At 38.5% G+C, this 20,097-nt stretch overlaps 1 protein-coding gene and 1 long non-coding RNA gene across 2 annotated transcripts in view; one reads left to right on the forward strand and one right to left on the reverse strand.

Moving 5' to 3' along the window:
- lrfn5a (leucine rich repeat and fibronectin type III domain containing 5a) overlaps positions 1-20,097 on the forward strand; it is a 35,817-nt gene that overhangs the window by 12,390 nt on the left and 3,330 nt on the right. Inside the window, exon 2 of the mRNA XM_064323487.1 lies at positions 11,277-12,684. Coding sequence (XP_064179557.1) covers positions 11,297-12,684 — 1,388 coding nt within the window. The 5' untranslated portion in view covers positions 11,277-11,296. The remainder of the gene's footprint in view (positions 1-11,276; positions 12,685-20,097) is intronic.
- LOC135248665 (uncharacterized) overlaps positions 1-20,097 on the reverse strand; it is a 291,561-nt gene that overhangs the window by 7,655 nt on the left and 263,809 nt on the right. The window lies entirely within an intron of this gene.

The following is a 20,097-nucleotide window of genomic DNA, read 5'->3' on the forward strand; positions in this document are numbered from 1 at the left end:
GCATATTGTAATATGCTGTACATGTGATGTAATATACATTGTCTGCTAATCAGCATCAATACCAGTAGCAATCCAGAGTTAATGGAGAAACTCTTAATTGCTTCAAGATGGGCATCTGATGTGCATTTCCAACGGCGTATTTGTATCTGAAATTATTTATTAATGTGTAATTGCTTCTCCCGGTATACAATCTTGGTTTATTTCACAGTATAAATAATTCAGGGCAAAATGTCTGAAGTCTCTTCAGTTTTATCAGGTCAAGAACAGACTTCACTGACTTAAGGCTGATCCTCTGCATTGTATTTGGACATTTGTGCATGATAATGTGTAGTGTCAGTCTTCGCTGCTGTATGTATGTATGTATGTAATGCACTGTAGTCTGCATGGAATCCCCGACCGTTGTATTTAGGAAATGGGGGGGGGGGGGGGGTTATGGATTTCACTAACTAGATACTCTGAGAAATATATGTTTAACAACAAGGCTTGAACTGACATATGTAGTTTTAAATTTGATTGCTAAATTCGCAAGGGAAACCTGCTCACTTTTTCCTGGGAGTCTCACCTTGGAGATTGTCACTGGAAAGAACTTGCAATATTAATGCAGAGGATGGAAAAATAAATCAATAATGATTATTTACACGACTGGCCAATGAAAAAGGCCTAAAAAAAGCAACAACAATGATGCACAATAATTATAAATGCATTGAATTTAAAGTCAATTAAACAAGCAAAAGTGGTTGCAAAAGTGTTTCTCATAAAGGCTTATATGGTGTAGGGGAAAACACCTCTATGAATTGTAGAATAGTGAGGATAAATAATTCAAACGTGTCCGTTTTAATAATCCTCACAAGTAGGCACCAAGGAATGCAGGAGTTATAAATATACTATCTCATGCAGTGATCAAATGGTGCAAAAGTATAATCAGTCTCATAAAATGAATTATTAAATCATGATTATGAATTTCAATACTAAATATTAAAATAATAACCAATGATTAAACAACATGCGTAAGTTCTTTGAGGTGGTAGACTCAAGTATTTATCCGAATAATAATCATAGCAATGACAAGGTTTAAAAAATAATAATAATAATTAAACAAACAACAAATATCTAAACTAAAATCATTAAAGGCTACATAACAGACAATATGAAAGGGGGCGAGAATGTTCCGCATGTATAATAACATATACAATGCCTTCATAAATGTGACATAATCATAAATCATGCATCAGCAAATGTCATGCTTTTACCCAAGTGACATTGTTGGTTATTTCACATTTGCTATAACATGTTGCATAAGATAGTGTTATGTCACTCTTTATGAAGCATGGTATTTGCTTATGTATGATATGCATTTAAGTGTGAACGTAAAAGTCTACAAAATTACAAGGACTAATATATTAGTGCTCACTGATTACAAAGGGTATGATTATGCTTTTTGGTTTCGATTTTAAAGATATTCTTCAACCCATTTACAACAGTCATTTACATTTTAAATACTTAGGAGCCTTACAGTATCGTTGAAAGTGTGATACTGTGCACAAGACTTCAGTTGGCAACTCTAATTTCATCTGGTAATATTCCAACTTGAAATGACTCTGCTGGGATATATGTTCTGTGGACAACATTCAACAGAACCCAAATATTTTGTTTCTTGGCAGATTGTTTATTAGCCAATATACCATGGCACAAACAGAATATGTAATATGTTTCTATGATTTAGACTCCAGTGCTTTAGTGTCTGTTGATTCAGTGATGGCAATGCGTACTCCGGTACTGATGGGCTTCAGACAGACATGCACTCATTTTTTGATAAGCTCATCAAAGACAGCAGCAGAAATGAGACTACAAAAATTAGAAGGGCTATTCAGCAAGTGGAAGGCTGAATATTGAGTGAAAAGCAAAGCTGCTACATTAACATGTAGTGTTTCACTGAAGGAAATGACAGCATCAGCATTGTGCATGGTGAAGCAGCAAAGCATTTTCCCCGTGCTGTCCAAGTTACGATGAGTTAGCATACTAGTTAGCACACTTCAATCCTGCTGGCAGCATTCCTGGGTTTTGATTAAACAGATTGAACCTTGGCCCTGTAGATTTGTGAAGCGGAGAAATTAATCCATCTATTTTGATTCAATATAATTTGATTACATGCATGCATTCCCACTGCTCACTGAGACTAGTTTACAGTCTTATTTATTTTGCATAGCTCACTGTGGCAGATTTTTAGCCAGTCACAGTGGCCAATGTCAACAGTGACATGGAACCGTTCAATCTCCCTCCTTTGTTTGCACCATTAGGAATGAGGACTAACTAGACGAAATGGCGATCCTAGGGCTTGAGTTTAAACCTTGGCCTTTTAAAAGTGACCGTTTGCAGAAAAGGTTTGAGCCAGAAATGAAAGAAGCAGATTTACTGTCGGATGGGGTCATTTAGAGAAGCAATGAGAAAAATTGCGAAGACTGTGGATATCGAGACCTATTGCATTAAGAAGGAAGAGCCAGTGAAAGGCTGCTTTCAAGGGCAGGATGGGGAATAGAAAAGGACTGAGACAATGGGGTCTCACATCATGCCCTGGACACACACCACCAGTGTCTGGAAAGGAAATGGAGAGGCGTAAGCGAGACTACCGAGTTTCCAAACAAAATCTGTTTAAATCCTGATTTCAAACATGCGTGGATCTCATGATAACTGATAAAAGGCATCAGAGATTGAGGTCTGTGCTAGGGTGGACCCACAAATAACACCCGCATCTATTCCCCTACATATAGAGCAGGCAAGACGTGTTAAATTGGGCCCAAAGTAATTATAGTTGGTTGGGAGCAGTTTATCTAGCATGATTAATGAGGGGGCCTTCAGCACAAAACACTATTTGGAGAAAACCTAGCTATTGAACCCTCTTTGAGCCATTGAGTCTGCGGTTCATTAATCCATTGAAAAAGCAGTGCAACATACTGTATGATATTTTCCTAAACATGGGCTTATCCTGCTCAGAATTATATTATATATTATATGAGGGCTAATTCCCATCACTATGTTTTGTTCAAGATTCTGAAGCTGAAGACGCAAAACCTCAAAAAACCTTAAACCCAAAGTTTCAACTTTGACTTTATAGTCAGTACCAGCTTTTGGTGAATGGAGCGTTACACTGTACTTGATACAGCTTAGTGTTAGCTGGTATTAACCATAGCACTGCAGTCACTTGGTTCTGCCCTACACTGCTGTTAGAACATTACAGCAAGCATCAGATCACAAGCTACTACATGGTAGTCCTTTCCCCATACTATTCAAAGCATTGGTCATGACAGAGTTCCTGTATCAGTGCTCGCATGTTCTCTAATAACGGCCCACTGCTTTCATCTTCCTCATTAGGTTTATATTCCAGATTAAACTTCTCTGGCTTCAATTTCCCTCAAGCCTCCTCAAAAATAATGAATGGAGGTGCCGTATGTGCTGTGCCTCACTCTTGGCTAGACAGTGTTCTTGGCAGATTTGTGCAGTCTGTTGATTCCTTACACTTGGGCCAATAAGTTTTTGGGTGCACAGCATGAACAACAGTGGAGTGTGTCTGCCACCAGAAAAATGCTTGGCTGTGGGAGGACCACCGACTAGAGGGGTCTGGAGGGGCACAGTGCAGGCCTTTGCAATTAGGGACTGTGTTAACTATGTGCATATGGAACACAAGGCAATCTGCTCCGTTCAGTCTACCCAGGGTACTGGGTCCTCAGCATGTTGCCTCAGTGGTCTTTTCTAGTGTAAACCTTGGTTGGATTTCATTGCTTCTGGCAGTCTAATCTCCCTCCATCATCTGCAGCAAAAACCATTGGATCACATCAAGCGGAACATCTGGAGCACAAACCCCACTCCATCCCGACCAGTCCAACTCGGGACCAAAGAAATGGTGTGCCAGGATTTTAAGTCAAGCATTTCATCTTGGCTCAGTCCATTACAAACCCTGTGAATACCAGACTGACTGGTAGTGCTGATAGTATTGTGTTGCAAGTATTAGCGTATAGACCAGGAAACATGCTTTACTTTATAGAGGGGAAATGTAAAATATCCTATTGTCCTGGGTGTCAGCTGCACCACAGCGTTCTCTGGCCCTGTTAATCAACAGGGGACATGGGAATAAAAGCCAAGATAAGAACTGCACAGTGCTATGAGCCTCATCCAGCCAATTAATTTTCCTCCCAATGATATGCGGCTGTGAATTAATTTTCACATTCAATTAAATTTCCAGGGTGTACGTATTCACTGCTTGGTCTAGCTTACTCATCCTTAACAATGACAGTGCTCTTAAGAAAACATATTTGCTATAATGGCTGCTAACTCTGGTGTGAAAGAATTCCATACGGGCATTGTCTGATTTCGGAGAGGGAGACGCTTCCGGCCCTGAGCAGCTTTACAGAACACACCATTGTGTCTCCATCTTGTGAGACCCTCCCAGAGAGCTGGGCTGAGCAGCATCCAGAGGCTTTGCATTCAGGAAGAGACAAACAGGCTTCCCACTGTACTGAGCAGCTCTGCTTGTTTTCTTGGGGAAAAGCTAGATGGTGATTCATTTTAAAAATAGGCTTCTGCCACCATTTAGTGCATTAAAAAAATGGAATCTTTAAATAAAAAATTATCCTGTGCAGTTAGGCTCAAGGTTAATATGAGGCTTACAAAATGGATTGCTACAGATTTCAGTAAGAACCATGCAGTTGTACAAGTGTTATGCAGAGGTGTTTGGGAGGAGGGGATTTTATATTCAGCTAGCAAATACACTAAGAAATCAAAACAAAACCCCCCTTCAAATAAAAAAGAAACTTTGATTACATTATAATTCTGAGGAATAGTGAATCGAACCTCTGCCCAGCCATCCAGCATGGCTTCATTATTTTATTTTACAGTGGTTTTATTTTCTCTTTTATTTCATTTAAATCTCTCAGTAAATAGACAACATAAAAAGGGGAATATTATCGCACAAGGATATTTTGCTACAACAGTATATATATACATATATATATATATATTTTTTTTTACCTCCACTAACCATGACATAACCATGGTAACCATTAATAACCAAGCTGTCATTCTGCTATGAATGTAGATGAACTAAAGATTGTTTGTTGTCCAGTTTGAAAAGCATCATCTCACTTCATGCCATAGCAGCTGAAGAAATCACTCTCACACTGGTTTGATCCACACTAGCTAGATCCTTTTTAATACTGGCACTCCTTTTACTTGTGAAATGTAAATTTTCGCAGTACTCATCCTAGCGTTCTCACTCTTTATCTCCAGACTAACAAACAGTACGCCGTGCCCAGCCCAATATCCACTGCAGGGAGACTAAAGAAATCAATATGGGGATAGGCTATAGTTCATTCCCAAAGCTTCTTGTTACCTTAATCTTTTTAAGGCCTTCCCTCGATCAGGGAGAATAAATGCTAGTTGACAAGTCTCTCATCGTGGTCACTGAGGGTATTTGTGACTGAAACTGATGTCAGAGAAGGACGTGAAGCAGCAAGTAATGTCTGCCCACTCAACTCCCATAGACTATTTGAAATGTAAGTTGTAGGATTATGATGACAGACCAGAAATAGGTTAAGAGCTTTTCAAAAGAGAACTTTTACCACAAATCTTATGCTCATATAAGAGGAGCCTTTACAATACCCCAGGATCTACTGCTGTAGCTAGTGCAATGTTACCATGTTTTGTAGAATATAAGTACCATGATGTTTCATCCACAATATCTATTATTCAATTTGGTTCAGTTTTATAAGTTTAAATGTTTTATTGTGCTTTCTTCTGTCCTCCTTTCTCCTGGTTCAATTTTTTAAACTGATACAGTGAACAGCATGGCTAAGTATAGTGTATCTGCTAGGTACATCTCTTGTATGCCATTCCAATTTTAAGAAATAAATGATACAACATTTATTTGCATGATATGCACAAACAACTGAAATTTTAGGCATTAAGCAGATAGACTGTTAGTAGGTGGCACACTTCTGAACTTAAGAGTAAAAGAAAATCCAGTGCCAGACCACAGTGGCATAGAAAGGGTTGTCCTTCAGATGAATGTTCTGGTAAAATTCCCACAAAACAGGCCACCGAATCCACTTACACCTAACTGGCTACACAGTCCCTTGCATTTTAGCTCCTACCCAGTTTGGTTCTTCAGGTCATCCCTGCTACTGAAAATTGAATTCTCACTTGACCTAGACTGTGAAATGATGAGAAGCCATTGGAACGCAGAAAATAAGAAAAGTCAATAAAGCACTGCTCTTATATTTTGGATAGTTTAATACCAAGGAAATTATTTTACCAGTGTTTGGCAAAAGGATGGTACTTGTTCTAAACATAATTCCCTAACTTAGAAGGATATGCTAAAACTGGGAGGAGATTTGACAATGAATATTCTTTCATATTTAGAACTAATGACTGAATCATTTCAGTAAACCTTCTCTCCTCTCGTTTTGTTCTCCAGTCTAGAAATTTTATACTTTAAATATTGTATTTAACTGAAATGTGCAAATAGGTATGTCTCAATTTGGAGACCCTGTATTGTATTAGTATTCAGTGACTGGTTACTATATTACTTAAATTAAATAATTGAGGTCCAGAATGATCCATTCTGAATTTGCAATTGCTGTGAAATGGACATATCTACTTTTACAGTACAAACATACTTGCATGTGCATTGTGTGTAGAAATGACCCGTTTTAATTATTTATACAAATTCATGTTTTGGTAGATTAATTATTTAACCTCATGTTTGTGCTTAGATGGAGTTTACTGCTCACACGGCATTGTAATCTTGTTCATGAATCTTTTAAGGAGGATCTGTAAAGAAGGATGGCTATTCTAAGTTTGTGGCTTTAGACATCATCAAAACACCAATATATTAAAATGAAGAAATGAAGTGCAAGCCACTGTGGGGCCAATTACAATTTTTTATTGATTACAGTGATTACAATTGTGTCCCTCTAGATATTGATGAAAGGTGGCTGCATAGATGACAATGTGTGTGGCATAGCATGTGAAAGACATTGAAGACTTAAACTTGTCGAGGGTATTATGAGCAGATCAAATGGGTTCATTTTGTATGTATAGTTTTGGCAATACTATTTATGCACTTTTGTTTATACCTTCTAAGAAAAAATCATGGTTGAAGTGCAAATGTCAATAATGATATTGCTTGTGATCTTGTTCACAAATGATACATTAGTATTTAGTGCATTCTGTGAATTTATGAAACAGTGAAATGGTATTTGTGCTGTCCATTGTTTTCTGGAATGTGAGTGTCACCATAGCTGTTATAATAGGGCATTTAATAATTAGGGCTCTTGCATAATTACAGTCTTCCCATAACACGTCTTAGCAAATCAGTTAACTTCATTCTAATTGTGACTGCACTGGAACCATAAAAAATTGACAACTTCGCTGGAATAGTCTTTTATATTTTTAAGATGCTCCTGATTACTTATGCCAATTTAAAAATATGGGCTAAGGAAATTCTAAAGCGAAGTAATCTGTGCATTTAACATGCCATATAAAGAAGCCAAGATGCATACTGTGTGAGAAAGGGGGAGATATCCAGGCAATGAAAGGCAAGCAATAAATAAATAAATAAAAATTTGGTTCCACATGAAGGAAGTCCTGAAAACGGTCGAACTCTTTGTGCTGTAGGCATGAGGTATGCCCTACCAGCCCATAGTGGCAAAGGTAGTGAAAGGTTCCCATGCTGCTGCCAAGTAAACTGTTTAAAACCAAGCAAAATAAGTTGTGCATACACACTGTTCATAAATCAGGTCACAGAAGAGGCAAAAATAAAGCTTGCGCAGTGAAGTGCAAGCATCCCGGAACAGGCAGGGCTCCATCTTAGGAGAGGCAACTGCCAGCAGTAGAACAACAAGTGCAGAAGAAGCAGGAAGGTCATGTGATGTAAATACACAGAAACAGTGAAGGATGTGACATTTTTTTTTTGCCCAGAAAACATTTGTTTGAAATAGCATATCTATTGTTTGTTTTATTTGCTTTCATAGATTTGTTGCTAATGTCTTGTGGTAATTACAGTTACCACAGTCAAAGCCATATCCCCGCAGCTATGTGATAAATTAACTTTATTGAATTCCTAATTTAGCCTCACATAATGTCGTTTTGGAATTATTTCTAACATTTACTGAACCTGGTTCACACAGAAAACAGAAACACTTAGGCTATGTGTTAGAAAGGTCAGTGAACTCGTCACTGTTTCAGGCAGAACTGTTCACCCACCCAGCTGACCTCACTGACTCCTGCCTTTGAGTAGTACGTCTGCAGTTTTAAACGACAGTTTTGCACAATGATAAAGGTTGACATTATGTGACAAGCACATTGTTCATTTGAAAAACATGGGTTACCATAGTTTTTTTAAGTTAATAAGTTAATGTGCAGCTTCCTGTGTGAAATTGTGTGGCTGTCAGCACCCTCCCTCTGAAACATTGTGTATCATTACTTTATACTTTGTTAACAGCAAAATAAGTTTGCACAGACGGTGAGTCAGATGAGGACACTTCAGTTGTAGCTTGTGCAGGCACGTTGTTCTTTTTTTCTCACTTGTGTCGGAGGCTACGATTACACTACTCTTTTAAATCCGATTTCTATGTGTTTTTTAATATCCGATCAGGCGAGGCTGCATTAAGTGACAAGTGTGGACGCGCACAAATCGGATATCGCTTGCATTGGGTTCGGATCTGACAAACCACTTGGCGAGGTGGTCTAGCACACATTGTGATCGGAATTACTTGTAGTCTGGACATAATCAGGCATCTCGAAACACTTTCACCGGAAAAATGTCATGAATTTACGCACTCCCGGGCAAAACGAAATTGATCGTGATGGAGGACGGTGGTGGTAAGGTGTGGAGTGCAGTCTAAGCGAGGTGTTTGCTGGCCGTATGGTCAGACAGACTCGACAGTGTGATATGACAGTGTGACATGAGTGTGCTGACGGTGGAGACGAGGCTGCAGCTGATGATAAATGTGGTCGAACGTATGCTTTCACATACGGAAATTGACAAGCCAGGCAGGAACTGGTGTTATCATTTATAGTTGCAACTTACTGTAGCTAGCTTGGTAATTCACCAGCATTTATTTCAATCTGGAACTGAATTGCCTGCTATCTAGCTATGTGTAGCAAACTTCACTAACAAAGCTAAAAAAAGGCCTTCATCAGGATTTACTGATGATAAAATGCAGCGTAATTGCCTAGGCATCAGTAGTTCACCTGCATTTATTTCCAATACGGAGTACTTTAACATTTCCACACGTTAAGAGGTGCACTCAGTGTAAAAGATTGTTATAACACTGCCTAATTACTGTTACCATCTATATGGAATCATTCATGTTGCTAAAAATGTGATTTTCAATATCCATGACCACCTCTCCTCTTCACTTGATATTTGCTTGTGGCACTCAAGGGTGCGTCCTCAACAGAGGTGTGGGTGAGGATGGAGGAGGAGACAAACACAGAGTCTATAAGGGCTGCAAGAAACGTGCATAGTATACCTTTGAGGGGAACTGAGGGAAGACGACACATTCACAAGTGTAGACTCTATCTGATAAAGATTTGTGTCTGCACATTGTGAAAAATAAATAAATAAATTGATATTCATTAGTCTACATGAAATCTGGCATGTTGTAATGATAAATAGTGGCAAAACACATTAGCTGGAATGAATGAAGCCAGAAGCAGTGTTCACAGTACCATTTTAAAAAGGGTACATTTTAGCTGGGACGATAGTGTTGGCACACTGCAATGGCACACGACTGGGCACATGATTTAGTAATCCCTATGATCATAATTAATTTTCCAATCCAGATCATTTACATTGCAATGTAAATAATACTTGAATAAAACCTGATATTTCACACCATTATACCACTGCTTTCAATGACAGCACAGTCAGGAAAAATAAAATCAATGGGATTGAATCACTGTCTGGTAATGAACATGATATTTTTACCTGCATGGCAAGCAGCTGTGGTATTGGTTTCATTATCTCTTTCTCTGACCTTCACATGATCTTAGGAGGCAATACAGACTCAGTTTGATTTGAAATTGGATACCCTGTCATGTAGGTCTTGGATTCCCTGGTGCACTGAAAGCCATTCCATTTCATTGCAAAAATGAAAATCCGGCAAAACCCCTGTAGTAAAAAGGCTGAACTAATTCTATTGGAAATTGGCATAATCCTAATGTAAATGGACCTGTCCAATACACTGTATATGATCTGATGCGATAAAACCCTTGTCAGCAAGTGCTCCAACTGAATGAAAATTGCAAACCATGTTTTCAGTTAAAAGTGTCCGTCTCTTAAAATAGGGTTATTTACTGAATGAGAACATTTTGCACGATTGCATACTTTTTGCAAATGGACAATAAAGAGATAACTTACCTTCATTATGGTCGACTGCAAAAGCATCTGCCGTTCATGCCAAATGACAATTAACAGCTGTCCCGTCTCTTCTATTTTCCAGCACCCCACACAGCATGTTGTAAATGCAAAGTGAGTGCAATATGTTTGCCAGCAGGTGGCTAGTGTGATTCATACAGAGTATGAAAAGTGAACTCCTCTATGGAACATGATTAGAAGTTATAGCCTTTAGTTTGGTTTCAAATGACACTTGGTTTACATGCACATCCCTGAAATTCCACTTGGAAGTGCAGTCTAGTAATGTTTTTAACAACAGGAAATTGTATTAGCATTCGTATTAGTCATTTCCGTAGGTCTGTGGCTACAGTTAATTAAAATTTTTTATGTGAGTGTTCTCACAGGGATTAAAAGAAGTCAGAATCCCTGTAGATCTTGGTCAATCTTGGTACTCGTCCTAAGCATACCAATTATTTTCCTTATGAGTTATTTTTTCCTCATTAATAAATTATGGACTTAGTGGATGTTAGGAATGGACAACTCACAAACATACTGTATGCAGGAATCTGTCCCTTGGAATGTACAAGACGTGCATGTTTTCATTATTGTATAATTAATCATTTATTAATTCTCTGCCTTAATCTACTGCAGGCTGCTCGTCTACATAATAACATTACCAAATATGTAATAGTATCTGAGTATTACGGAGTACTATCCATTAAGCTACAATTAAAAATAGTGTAAAGGTGGGTGATTGTAACTATTTTAAATGTCATACAAAATACACATTATCATAAAGTAAAATGTTGTATTTTTTTGATGCAAAAATAGAGTGTAATGTTTCAGGTGTAATAAATTCACTTTTTATCTCTCTCTCTTGCAGGTGATTGAACCTGACTTACAATGGAAAAACTGCTTGTCTGTTTGTTGGTTATTGGCATGGCAGTTAAAGCCCAGATCTGTCCAAAACGTTGCGTGTGTCAAATATTGTCTCCCAACCTTGCGACTCTCTGTGCCAAAAAAGGGTTGCTCTTTGTCCCCCCAAACATCGACCGGCATACCGTTGAGCTGCGGCTGGCCGATAACTTTGTCACAACTGTAAAACGTAAAGACTTCGCCAACATGACCAGACTGGTGGACCTTACTTTGTCCAGGAATACAATAAGCTACATAACACCCCATGCTTTTGCGGACCTAGAGAACTTGCGTGCCTTGCACTTGAACAGCAACCGACTAACACGGATATCCAATGACACATTCAGTGGAATGTCCAAGCTGCATCACCTGATTCTGAACAACAACCAGCTCATGCTTATCCACCTAGGAGCTTTCAATGACCTTCTGGCTTTAGAGGAGTTGGATTTATCTTACAATAACCTGGAAACCATCCCCTGGGAGGCCATTCAGAGAATGATCAGCTTGCACACCCTCAGTTTGGACCATAACATGATTGACTACATCCCTGAAGGTACCTTCTCCCTCCTGCAGAAGCTTAACCGCCTGGATGTAACCTCCAACAAACTCCAAAAGCTCCCACCAGACCCCCTCTTCCAGAGGGCCCAGGTCCTGGCCACTTCAGGCATCATGCACCCATCATCCTTTGCTTTGAGTTTCGGGGGGAACCCATTGCACTGCAACTGTGAGCTCCTATGGCTAAGACGCCTTAGCCGCGAGGACGATCTGGAGACCTGTGCTACACCCGCCCACCTCTCTGGTCGCTACTTCTGGTCTATCCCTGAGGAGGAGTTCCTGTGCGAGCCACCCCTCATCACACGCTACTCCCATGAGATGCGGGTGCTAGAAGGTCAGCGGGTGACCCTGAGGTGTAAGGCCAGGGGAGACCCTGAGCCAGCAATCCACTGGATCTCCCCAGAAGGCAAGCTGGTGTCCAACTCATCCCGGACTCTGGTCTACAACAACGGCACCCTGGACATTCTAATCAGCACGGTGAAGGACACAGGCTCGTTCTCCTGCATCTCCTCCAACCCAGCCGGAGAGGCACACCAGACAGTGGAGCTTGTTATCATCAAGCTGCCGCACATCACCAACAGCACTAACAACATCCAGGAGCCCGACCCTGGCTCCTCTGACATTTCAACCTCCACCAAGTCTGGCACCAATGGCAGCAACAACACGGGTGACGCAAAGACCAGTTCAGACAAAAGAGTGGTGATAGCAGAGGCAACGTCCTCCACTGCCCTCATCAAGTTCAATTTCCAGAGGAATATTCCTGGTATCCGCATGTTCCAGATCCAATATAATGGCACCTACGATGACTCACTTGTTTACAGGTAAGCCCTTTTCCCCTCTTTGTGTAGTGGCAATGCATATACTGTACTGTGGGGTGTCCTTAATTTGTGTGTGTGTGTGTGTGTGTGTGAGTGTGCACAGCCTTAAATGTAGTAGAAAAGAGTATAATCGTATTGCCTATCTGAGTAAGAATCTGGTTTTAAAATGAAATTTTATACTTAACATTCCATAAAGAGCTCTAGCACTTTTTTAAAATCTGTAGTTATATGGATCATGACTCTGATAAAAATTCACTAGTGTATTCCGTTCCAACTGAAATCAACTGTCTTTCAAAGATGATGTCAATGTGAATACGGTAAATGTAACGTACAGAAAGAGCTAATGGACTGAACACTCTGCTGAGTGCATTTGAGGCTGCGTTTCTAAATCAGTGCAGGCTGGTTACATCAGCAGCTTCAGATTTCCAACAACAAAGAAGAGCAGTGGCAGCCTAAAAAACACACAGTAGTGTATAACTACAGTCAAATTAATAACATAAATGTGTTAATTTCTGTTTCTAGTGGTGTTTGCTTGTATGTGGCTTTAGTAAAGTAATCACTGAAACTGCGTAACAAATGTCTAAATTGTAAACTGTATTATATAAAAAAATAAGCAGGTTTGATATTTTAATCCAAGGAAGATGTTGATTAATTGGTTAACACCAGTAATCATCCAATTACTGTCGATGGTCATGGTATGAATCTATGCACAATAGATTCAGAGTGCATGCTTACAGCGCCAGCTCTAGGATGTTGGTGGAGTGAACCCAGGGGGAACCAAATGCAGACTGGGGGATGGGGGTTTGGGTTTGGCTGGAGGTTGTCGCGAACTTGGGGTTGGGGCCATAGACATGCATGTTTAACTAGACGGGCAAGCATGCCTTCAGCTAACCTAAGTTTGTGAAGTCCCGGAAGTAGGCCTGTACTGCACATTGGAGCTCCCAGCTTCCCAAGTGAATGGGGAATGAGACTTTTGCAGGCAAAATAAAACATCCTTGATGGAGACTCGATTGACGATTGTTACGTTTTATATGACAAGTATGCATTGTCATCATTTATTTAAAGTGCGCTTCACAGATGTCTCAACTCACTGTACATTTAAAAACATAAAAGATGGTAAAAGATAATACATAGTGAATGGGCAACAGTATAACAACAATAACAAAACAACAACAACATCATCAAAAACAGCAAAACAACAAAACATCAAATCAAGGGGGCATTGTGTAAGAATATGCACATTTTAATAACCTTTCACAACCTTTGTTTCAGAAACTGCTGCACATAATGAATTTTATCACAAAAAATGGACCAATGAGGTTTTCATTGGTTGTCACTTTGGATTTCTACATTGAATTCAATGGGCAGCAAGCTCTTTTGCCCTCAAGCATGCGCAGTAGAGGATGTTTCCCGTTACTTCCTGGGCTTCACCACCTGGCCCCTCCTACCCTCTCTAGGTCTTATGTATGCTGTTTGGCTTGGGGCAGAAGGAAGGGGGTGGGGTGGGTTTTTTTTGCCTGCATTTGCAGACTAAAGAACCGCCACAAGAACAATAGCATCAAGAAAGCTATTCACACCCTGGGAATACAACACAATTAAAAAGGAAAAAAAAGCCATTTAAAACCTGAATTGTGTGACCCACAGATGGTTGTGCCTCTAAACAACTGCATACTGTTTATGCTAGCAGTCAGCTCTGCATGCTAAGTTATTTATTTATTTATTTATTTATGAAAACACACCTGACACATACTACATTTGCTTTTTGAAAGTATTTTTATTATTGGAACTGAAATAACATAAAAGCATTTACTTTATTACTGTATATCCAGGGGAGCGCAGCATTTATTTCAATCTATCCACAATTCCCTTCGGGTGATATTCTTACTGCAGTTGCATACACATTTCCTTGACTTAAGCACTTTTGAGAAGAGATATTCTAATATGCATAATGTGCTTTCAGTGCTGAAACACCAATATCAGAGATAGACACTTGAAGTGGGATTGTATTACCAAAAGAATATTCAGAATGTTTTTTTCGCTATGGGACTCATTCCCATGATGTCATCCCAACAAAGCCAAGCACTTTAGTGTAGAAAATACTACGAATGAACAGAGTTGTTCATAGACAGGCAAGCACGCTTTAAGCTAACCTAAGCTTGCAAAGTCCTGGATTTAAGCCTGTACTGCACATGCTGCACATTAAAATTAATGGGAAATATTAGGCAAATTTCTGTTCCAATTTTTCTTTACAGAGCTATTGCACTCACTTGATCTTGCAACACTTTCTCATGGATGGCTCAAACAGCAGGCCACACATTTTCAAAATTATATAGCTTCAGCCAACACCGTTGTTAAACTACTGTGTGTTCATGAACATTTTAAAAAGAGATCAACCTGCCTCTATTTCTATATGTACAGATATTTTATAAAGGCGAAAGTGCATTAGCGCTGTCATATTCTGTAATGGAACTGTAATGGAAGACAGTGTGTGAATTCAAATGCCACATTAGTTAAGGCCAACTTCTCAGCCATTAGAGAATATGTGCTTAGACAACCATAACCGCCCCATTTAGATAGTTGCACAAGTGCTCCTCTCAGGTTAGAATGTCTGTTTTCTAAAGATGCTTAAAACCAATGCAGTGACATACACATACCTGCAGTGCCGTGAAAAAGTATTTGGCCCCTGCCTTATTTCCTCTGTTATTGCATATTTCTCACACTGAATGGTTTTAGGTCTTAGGCAAAATGTAATATTAGACAAAGGTAATGTAGGTAGACACAAAAGTCATTTTTTAAAACACATTTTTTAATACATAACATTCATGTGAAAATGCAATTACCTCCTTAAACGTAATAATTGGTTGCACCACCTTTAGCAACAACAACTGCAACTAAACTTCCTATAATTTGATATGAGTCATTCACATGGCTGTGAAGGAATTTTAACCCACTCTTCTTTGCACTGACCTGCCTTAATTCAGACAAATTGGTAGGTTTTCGAGCTTGAACTGTTCATTTCAGGTCCTGCCACAGCATCTCTAGTGGGTTCAATTCAGAACTTTGACTAGGCCACTCCAGAACTTAAATTTTGTTTCCATTTAACCATTCTGATGTGGACTTGCTTTTGTGTTTTGGATTATTGTCTTGCTGTTCCACGTGTTCTCCATTTGCAGATAATGGCTCTCCCTGTGGTTTGGTGGAGTCCAAGTGCCTTAAAAAAATGGCTTTGTAACCTTTTCCAGACTGATGTATTTCAACAACTTTGTCACATTTGGTATTTCCTTTGATTGTGGCATTGTGTGCTTGTAGAAAATATGCGGTGACTACTTCACTCTGATGGTAAGGTTCAATATGAGTGAGGTTTAGATTCAACGGGGCTGACTGCAGTCAACCCTGGCTGTGTTCAATCAGCTGAATCTGTCAATTCAATTGGGTCAATTGGTTGATTGAGCAGCTAAGGGGCCAATTACATTTTCACATGGGTGATATGGGCGTTTGATAACTTTTTTCATTAAATAAATGAAATAATAGTTTACAAATGTTTTCTGTTTACTCACTTTCCATTTGTCGAATATTACATTTTGTCTAAAGATCTGAAACAGTTCATAGTGGCAAATATGAAATAATAGAGTAAAGCAGGAAGGGGGGAAATACTGTTACATCAGCACTACCCCCGTAGTCATTCATTTTGGGTAAGATGCCAGCCTGTTCCAGTTTTTGTTTAAAACACATTATTATGTTGTTCCGTACCAGCAAATGCAATGCTCAGAATGTTTCTGAAAGAAAATAAAAGAATTTAATGGCTAGAGAAAATTATTATTTTTTTAATCATGTATGAAAATGTGAACAAAAAAGTGATCAATTTGGCAGAGAGCGACTCCTCCCACAGAGAGATACTGCAGTGGTCTCAGTAGGGTCCCAGTACTTCCGTACTGAAGACCTTATCACACAGTAGGAGCGGATGGTAGGAGTGGCTGAGACTAGGAAGGAAGCACAATGGCCAGAAACACCCACGCAGCAATTACAGTGCATAATCACCGCCGCAGCACAGTAGACCTTCTCATCCCCAGAGAATTTAAGCAGTTTTTATTCATGTTGAATATTTAGGCCTACATACAGAACACGCATAATCTGATACTGATGTATGTTGTATGTTAGTCATGTATTTCATATGTGTGGGTTGTACAGTGGCACACCATGCTACAATTTGGATGCAAAACAAGAATATCAATAACTCTGTTTCAAAATTTTACTTTAAACATTATATCATATAAAGACAAGCTGGTAGAGTGATGTGGATCATACTTTTGTGATGTTCTTGTCTAGATTTTTATGAAAACCTGACAAGACTTGACCAATTAGCTCTAGCCAGTAAAAAAAAATGTAGCCCACAATGAAAATAGGTTATGTTGAGATGGGCATGTTTACAACATAAGAGTGAGAATTTTCTCCTAAACATAAATTCAACATTATTTTAAGTGAGAAATGTGTGCAAAATCTTTATTAAACTGTGATGTTTTTTAAATTTACAGATAACTTTAGTGTTATTTTCCTTGTCCCTCAGCTTAATGGTAGAAACAACCATAACCATGCTGTTACACAAAGAAACACAGTTAATAAATGAGAAAAGAGCAAAATACATTTTTTGGTGTTGTTTCAAGTAAGCTTCTGTAAGTAGCACCATATTTTTGGAACTGTTAGAAAAAATACAAATGTTACAATAAATGTTTCAGAATTAGGGTAAAGGGCTACAAGCATACAAATTCCTTCTGGTTATAAATATTACTGTATACCGTATGTATGCAGTATTGACAAATAACACAAATTATAACAGTGATAATACAAAATGAAGATATTTATATTTTAATCGTGTCGTGCCTATAACAATAATAGAGAAAAGTGTTGATTAGATGATTAAATCCAGTGACTGACAGCATTTAATATCTCCACCCATTATTATTCCAAAGCCTCAACTAGATTGAAAATAGAAACTGGACATAAATAAAGAAAATACACTTCAAAGTAACCCCTTTGTTTACATTCATTATGCCTTTAGTCTCACATTAATTTATGCAAGGCTGTCTACATTTGGCACAACTTACAAGAAGATTCTGATCATTCAGATATTTCACAGCAAAAAGATGTTCTGTAGGTCATTCAAATCGGTTTTCTAGTTATGGCACTTGAATTTATGCATTAACAATGATTTCAAGCAAAACAAGGGTACATATTAATTCAGAAGAATTATTCAAATAATATTTTTAAGTACTTATGCATAGGAATAGATGTCATGTTGCCAAATGTATGATTTCTAATAGTATAATCATAATCTAATAATATTCCTGGCTTCAGTTCCTTCTCTGTTTATGAAAGGATATTTTAGCAGCACTTGAACTACACGCAATAAAGCTGACATTACAATGACATCAGTGCATAACTTATAACTGGTCATGGCAGTGTATTACAGCTGCCGATAGTTGTCATTACACTAACATAATGTACACCCTGATTACTTTGTAGTTATTTTGAAATCTGCTTTGTCAAATTTCATGCATACGTATGACACTGACATGACACGTGATGTGTAATATGCTGTCATGGTCGGCAGTGGCAGATGTTACGTTATGATAACGGCAGCATAATATAAGCTTTTGGGCATATAGTTAAAGTGTTGCCAATATTTATCATTTAATAATGCTATTTTGAATTCTGTCCAGTTTGCAAGTAATAGAAATATGAATGTGTGTATTGCCATTAAAGCTGACATATCAGCATGATGGTTGACATTGAATAAGTAACTCTAAATACAGGTAAAAAGGGCTCTGGATTGTGGATGTTTATGTAATGCTTATTCTCTTTGCTCACTTGCATGCATGTCCTGTAGCGCATTCTCACTGATGATTGTCACTTTGTGATTCATGTTCATTAGTGGTAAACCCAGCAATCGGTCTGTCAGATTTAATTAAGCTGGCAAACCTTTTTTCTTTGAATTCATTGCCTGTAGCGTACTGAATTATTTGTATATGTTTAGTTTTTATATTTATATATTTGGTTTCCAACTTGTAGTGGTTTTGTTAATATGCAGTGAACATTCACTGGTCCATAACAGTCATTCTGTTTTTACACTTTACTGACATTCATAGTAAATAGTGTCAGCTGATTTATTTTCGGTTTTGAAACACATCTATTATGACAGTTTATTACAAATGTTGTGGTAAGCATAATGGGTGATGTGAATTTTGAATCCACTACTGTGTGTGTATGTATGTATATATATATATATATGTATATATATAGAGTACGGATAATGCTTTCAGTTTTATGGCACCCCAGCTTTATGGTGAGTTAACATGTCAGTTTATTCAAGAAGTTCCATGTTGCTATTAATAATTACATTTGCATGCAATATGAAAGTGACTTCATAGACTATTTTTTGATTATATATATGCACATTTGTAAGACAGATCTCATTATGTTCTGGTCTTGAACAATGTGATGGCATGGTATGATCACATGAGACTTTGGTTGAACATGATGTCCTCCAGTTTGGGACCAGTCAAGTCGAGCATGTGCGCAAAGCAACTTGCTGCTCAATAAAATTGTTGGACAGCGTGGGAATGCAGATCTTAAGGGCTGTCTGCTGGGCATTGTACGCCTCCTCTTCACTTTATAGACACTGGTTTCTCAAAGTTGAGAAAGCACCACCCAAAAACTAGCCAAATCTGCTCAAGAAACATGTAAGTATATACGATTGGACAAATGATGAAATTTGACGCACGCTCACCTTTTTGTTTGAATGTACCTCAAATCACAAAGGGAAAAAAGAAGCCCAATTGGGTGAGAAATAGAGAAAGTGTGTGAGATTTATTATTCTCTATTATGTTGTCCAGTCAAATCAGTAGCTGCCAGTTCTTGAGCCCATGTGCAATTGTTCGGTAAATTTTGCTGATAAAATTAAGAAAATTATGCAACATTACTGCTAGGCAGTGACATAAGTTTGCTGCTGTGCAGAATTGTGGCTTGTGTGTAGCCATATTTGTTGTGTTGTTTGTGTACTTATTTTATTCCCTACATATTTCATGTATTCTTAAGTGCTTTGTCGAAAATGTGACCCCTCCCCCCTTTCTGAAATCAAAATGTTCCAGCATTAATGATTTTGTTGTGTGAGGGACATCGCTTAGTTTCCGCTAGTCTCTGCTAGGGAGATGGTGGGCTAGCCATGATTTTCTCACTTTCCGATTCTTCTCTCACTGTGCATATATAAGCAGGCAGGACCAGGGATGCTGACAGAATGGGTGTCAGGATTAATAATGGACTCTCGACTTGAGTTAGACTGTAGTCCCAGGGCATGTGCATGAATTAATAGCAACAGCAAATAGTAAACAGTAAATTTCGCAATCTGATTCAGTAGAACCT

Source organism: Anguilla rostrata, chromosome 1, assembly GCF_018555375.3.
Source record: "Anguilla rostrata isolate EN2019 chromosome 1, ASM1855537v3, whole genome shotgun sequence".
NCBI lineage: Eukaryota > Metazoa > Chordata > Actinopteri > Anguilliformes > Anguillidae > Anguilla > Anguilla rostrata.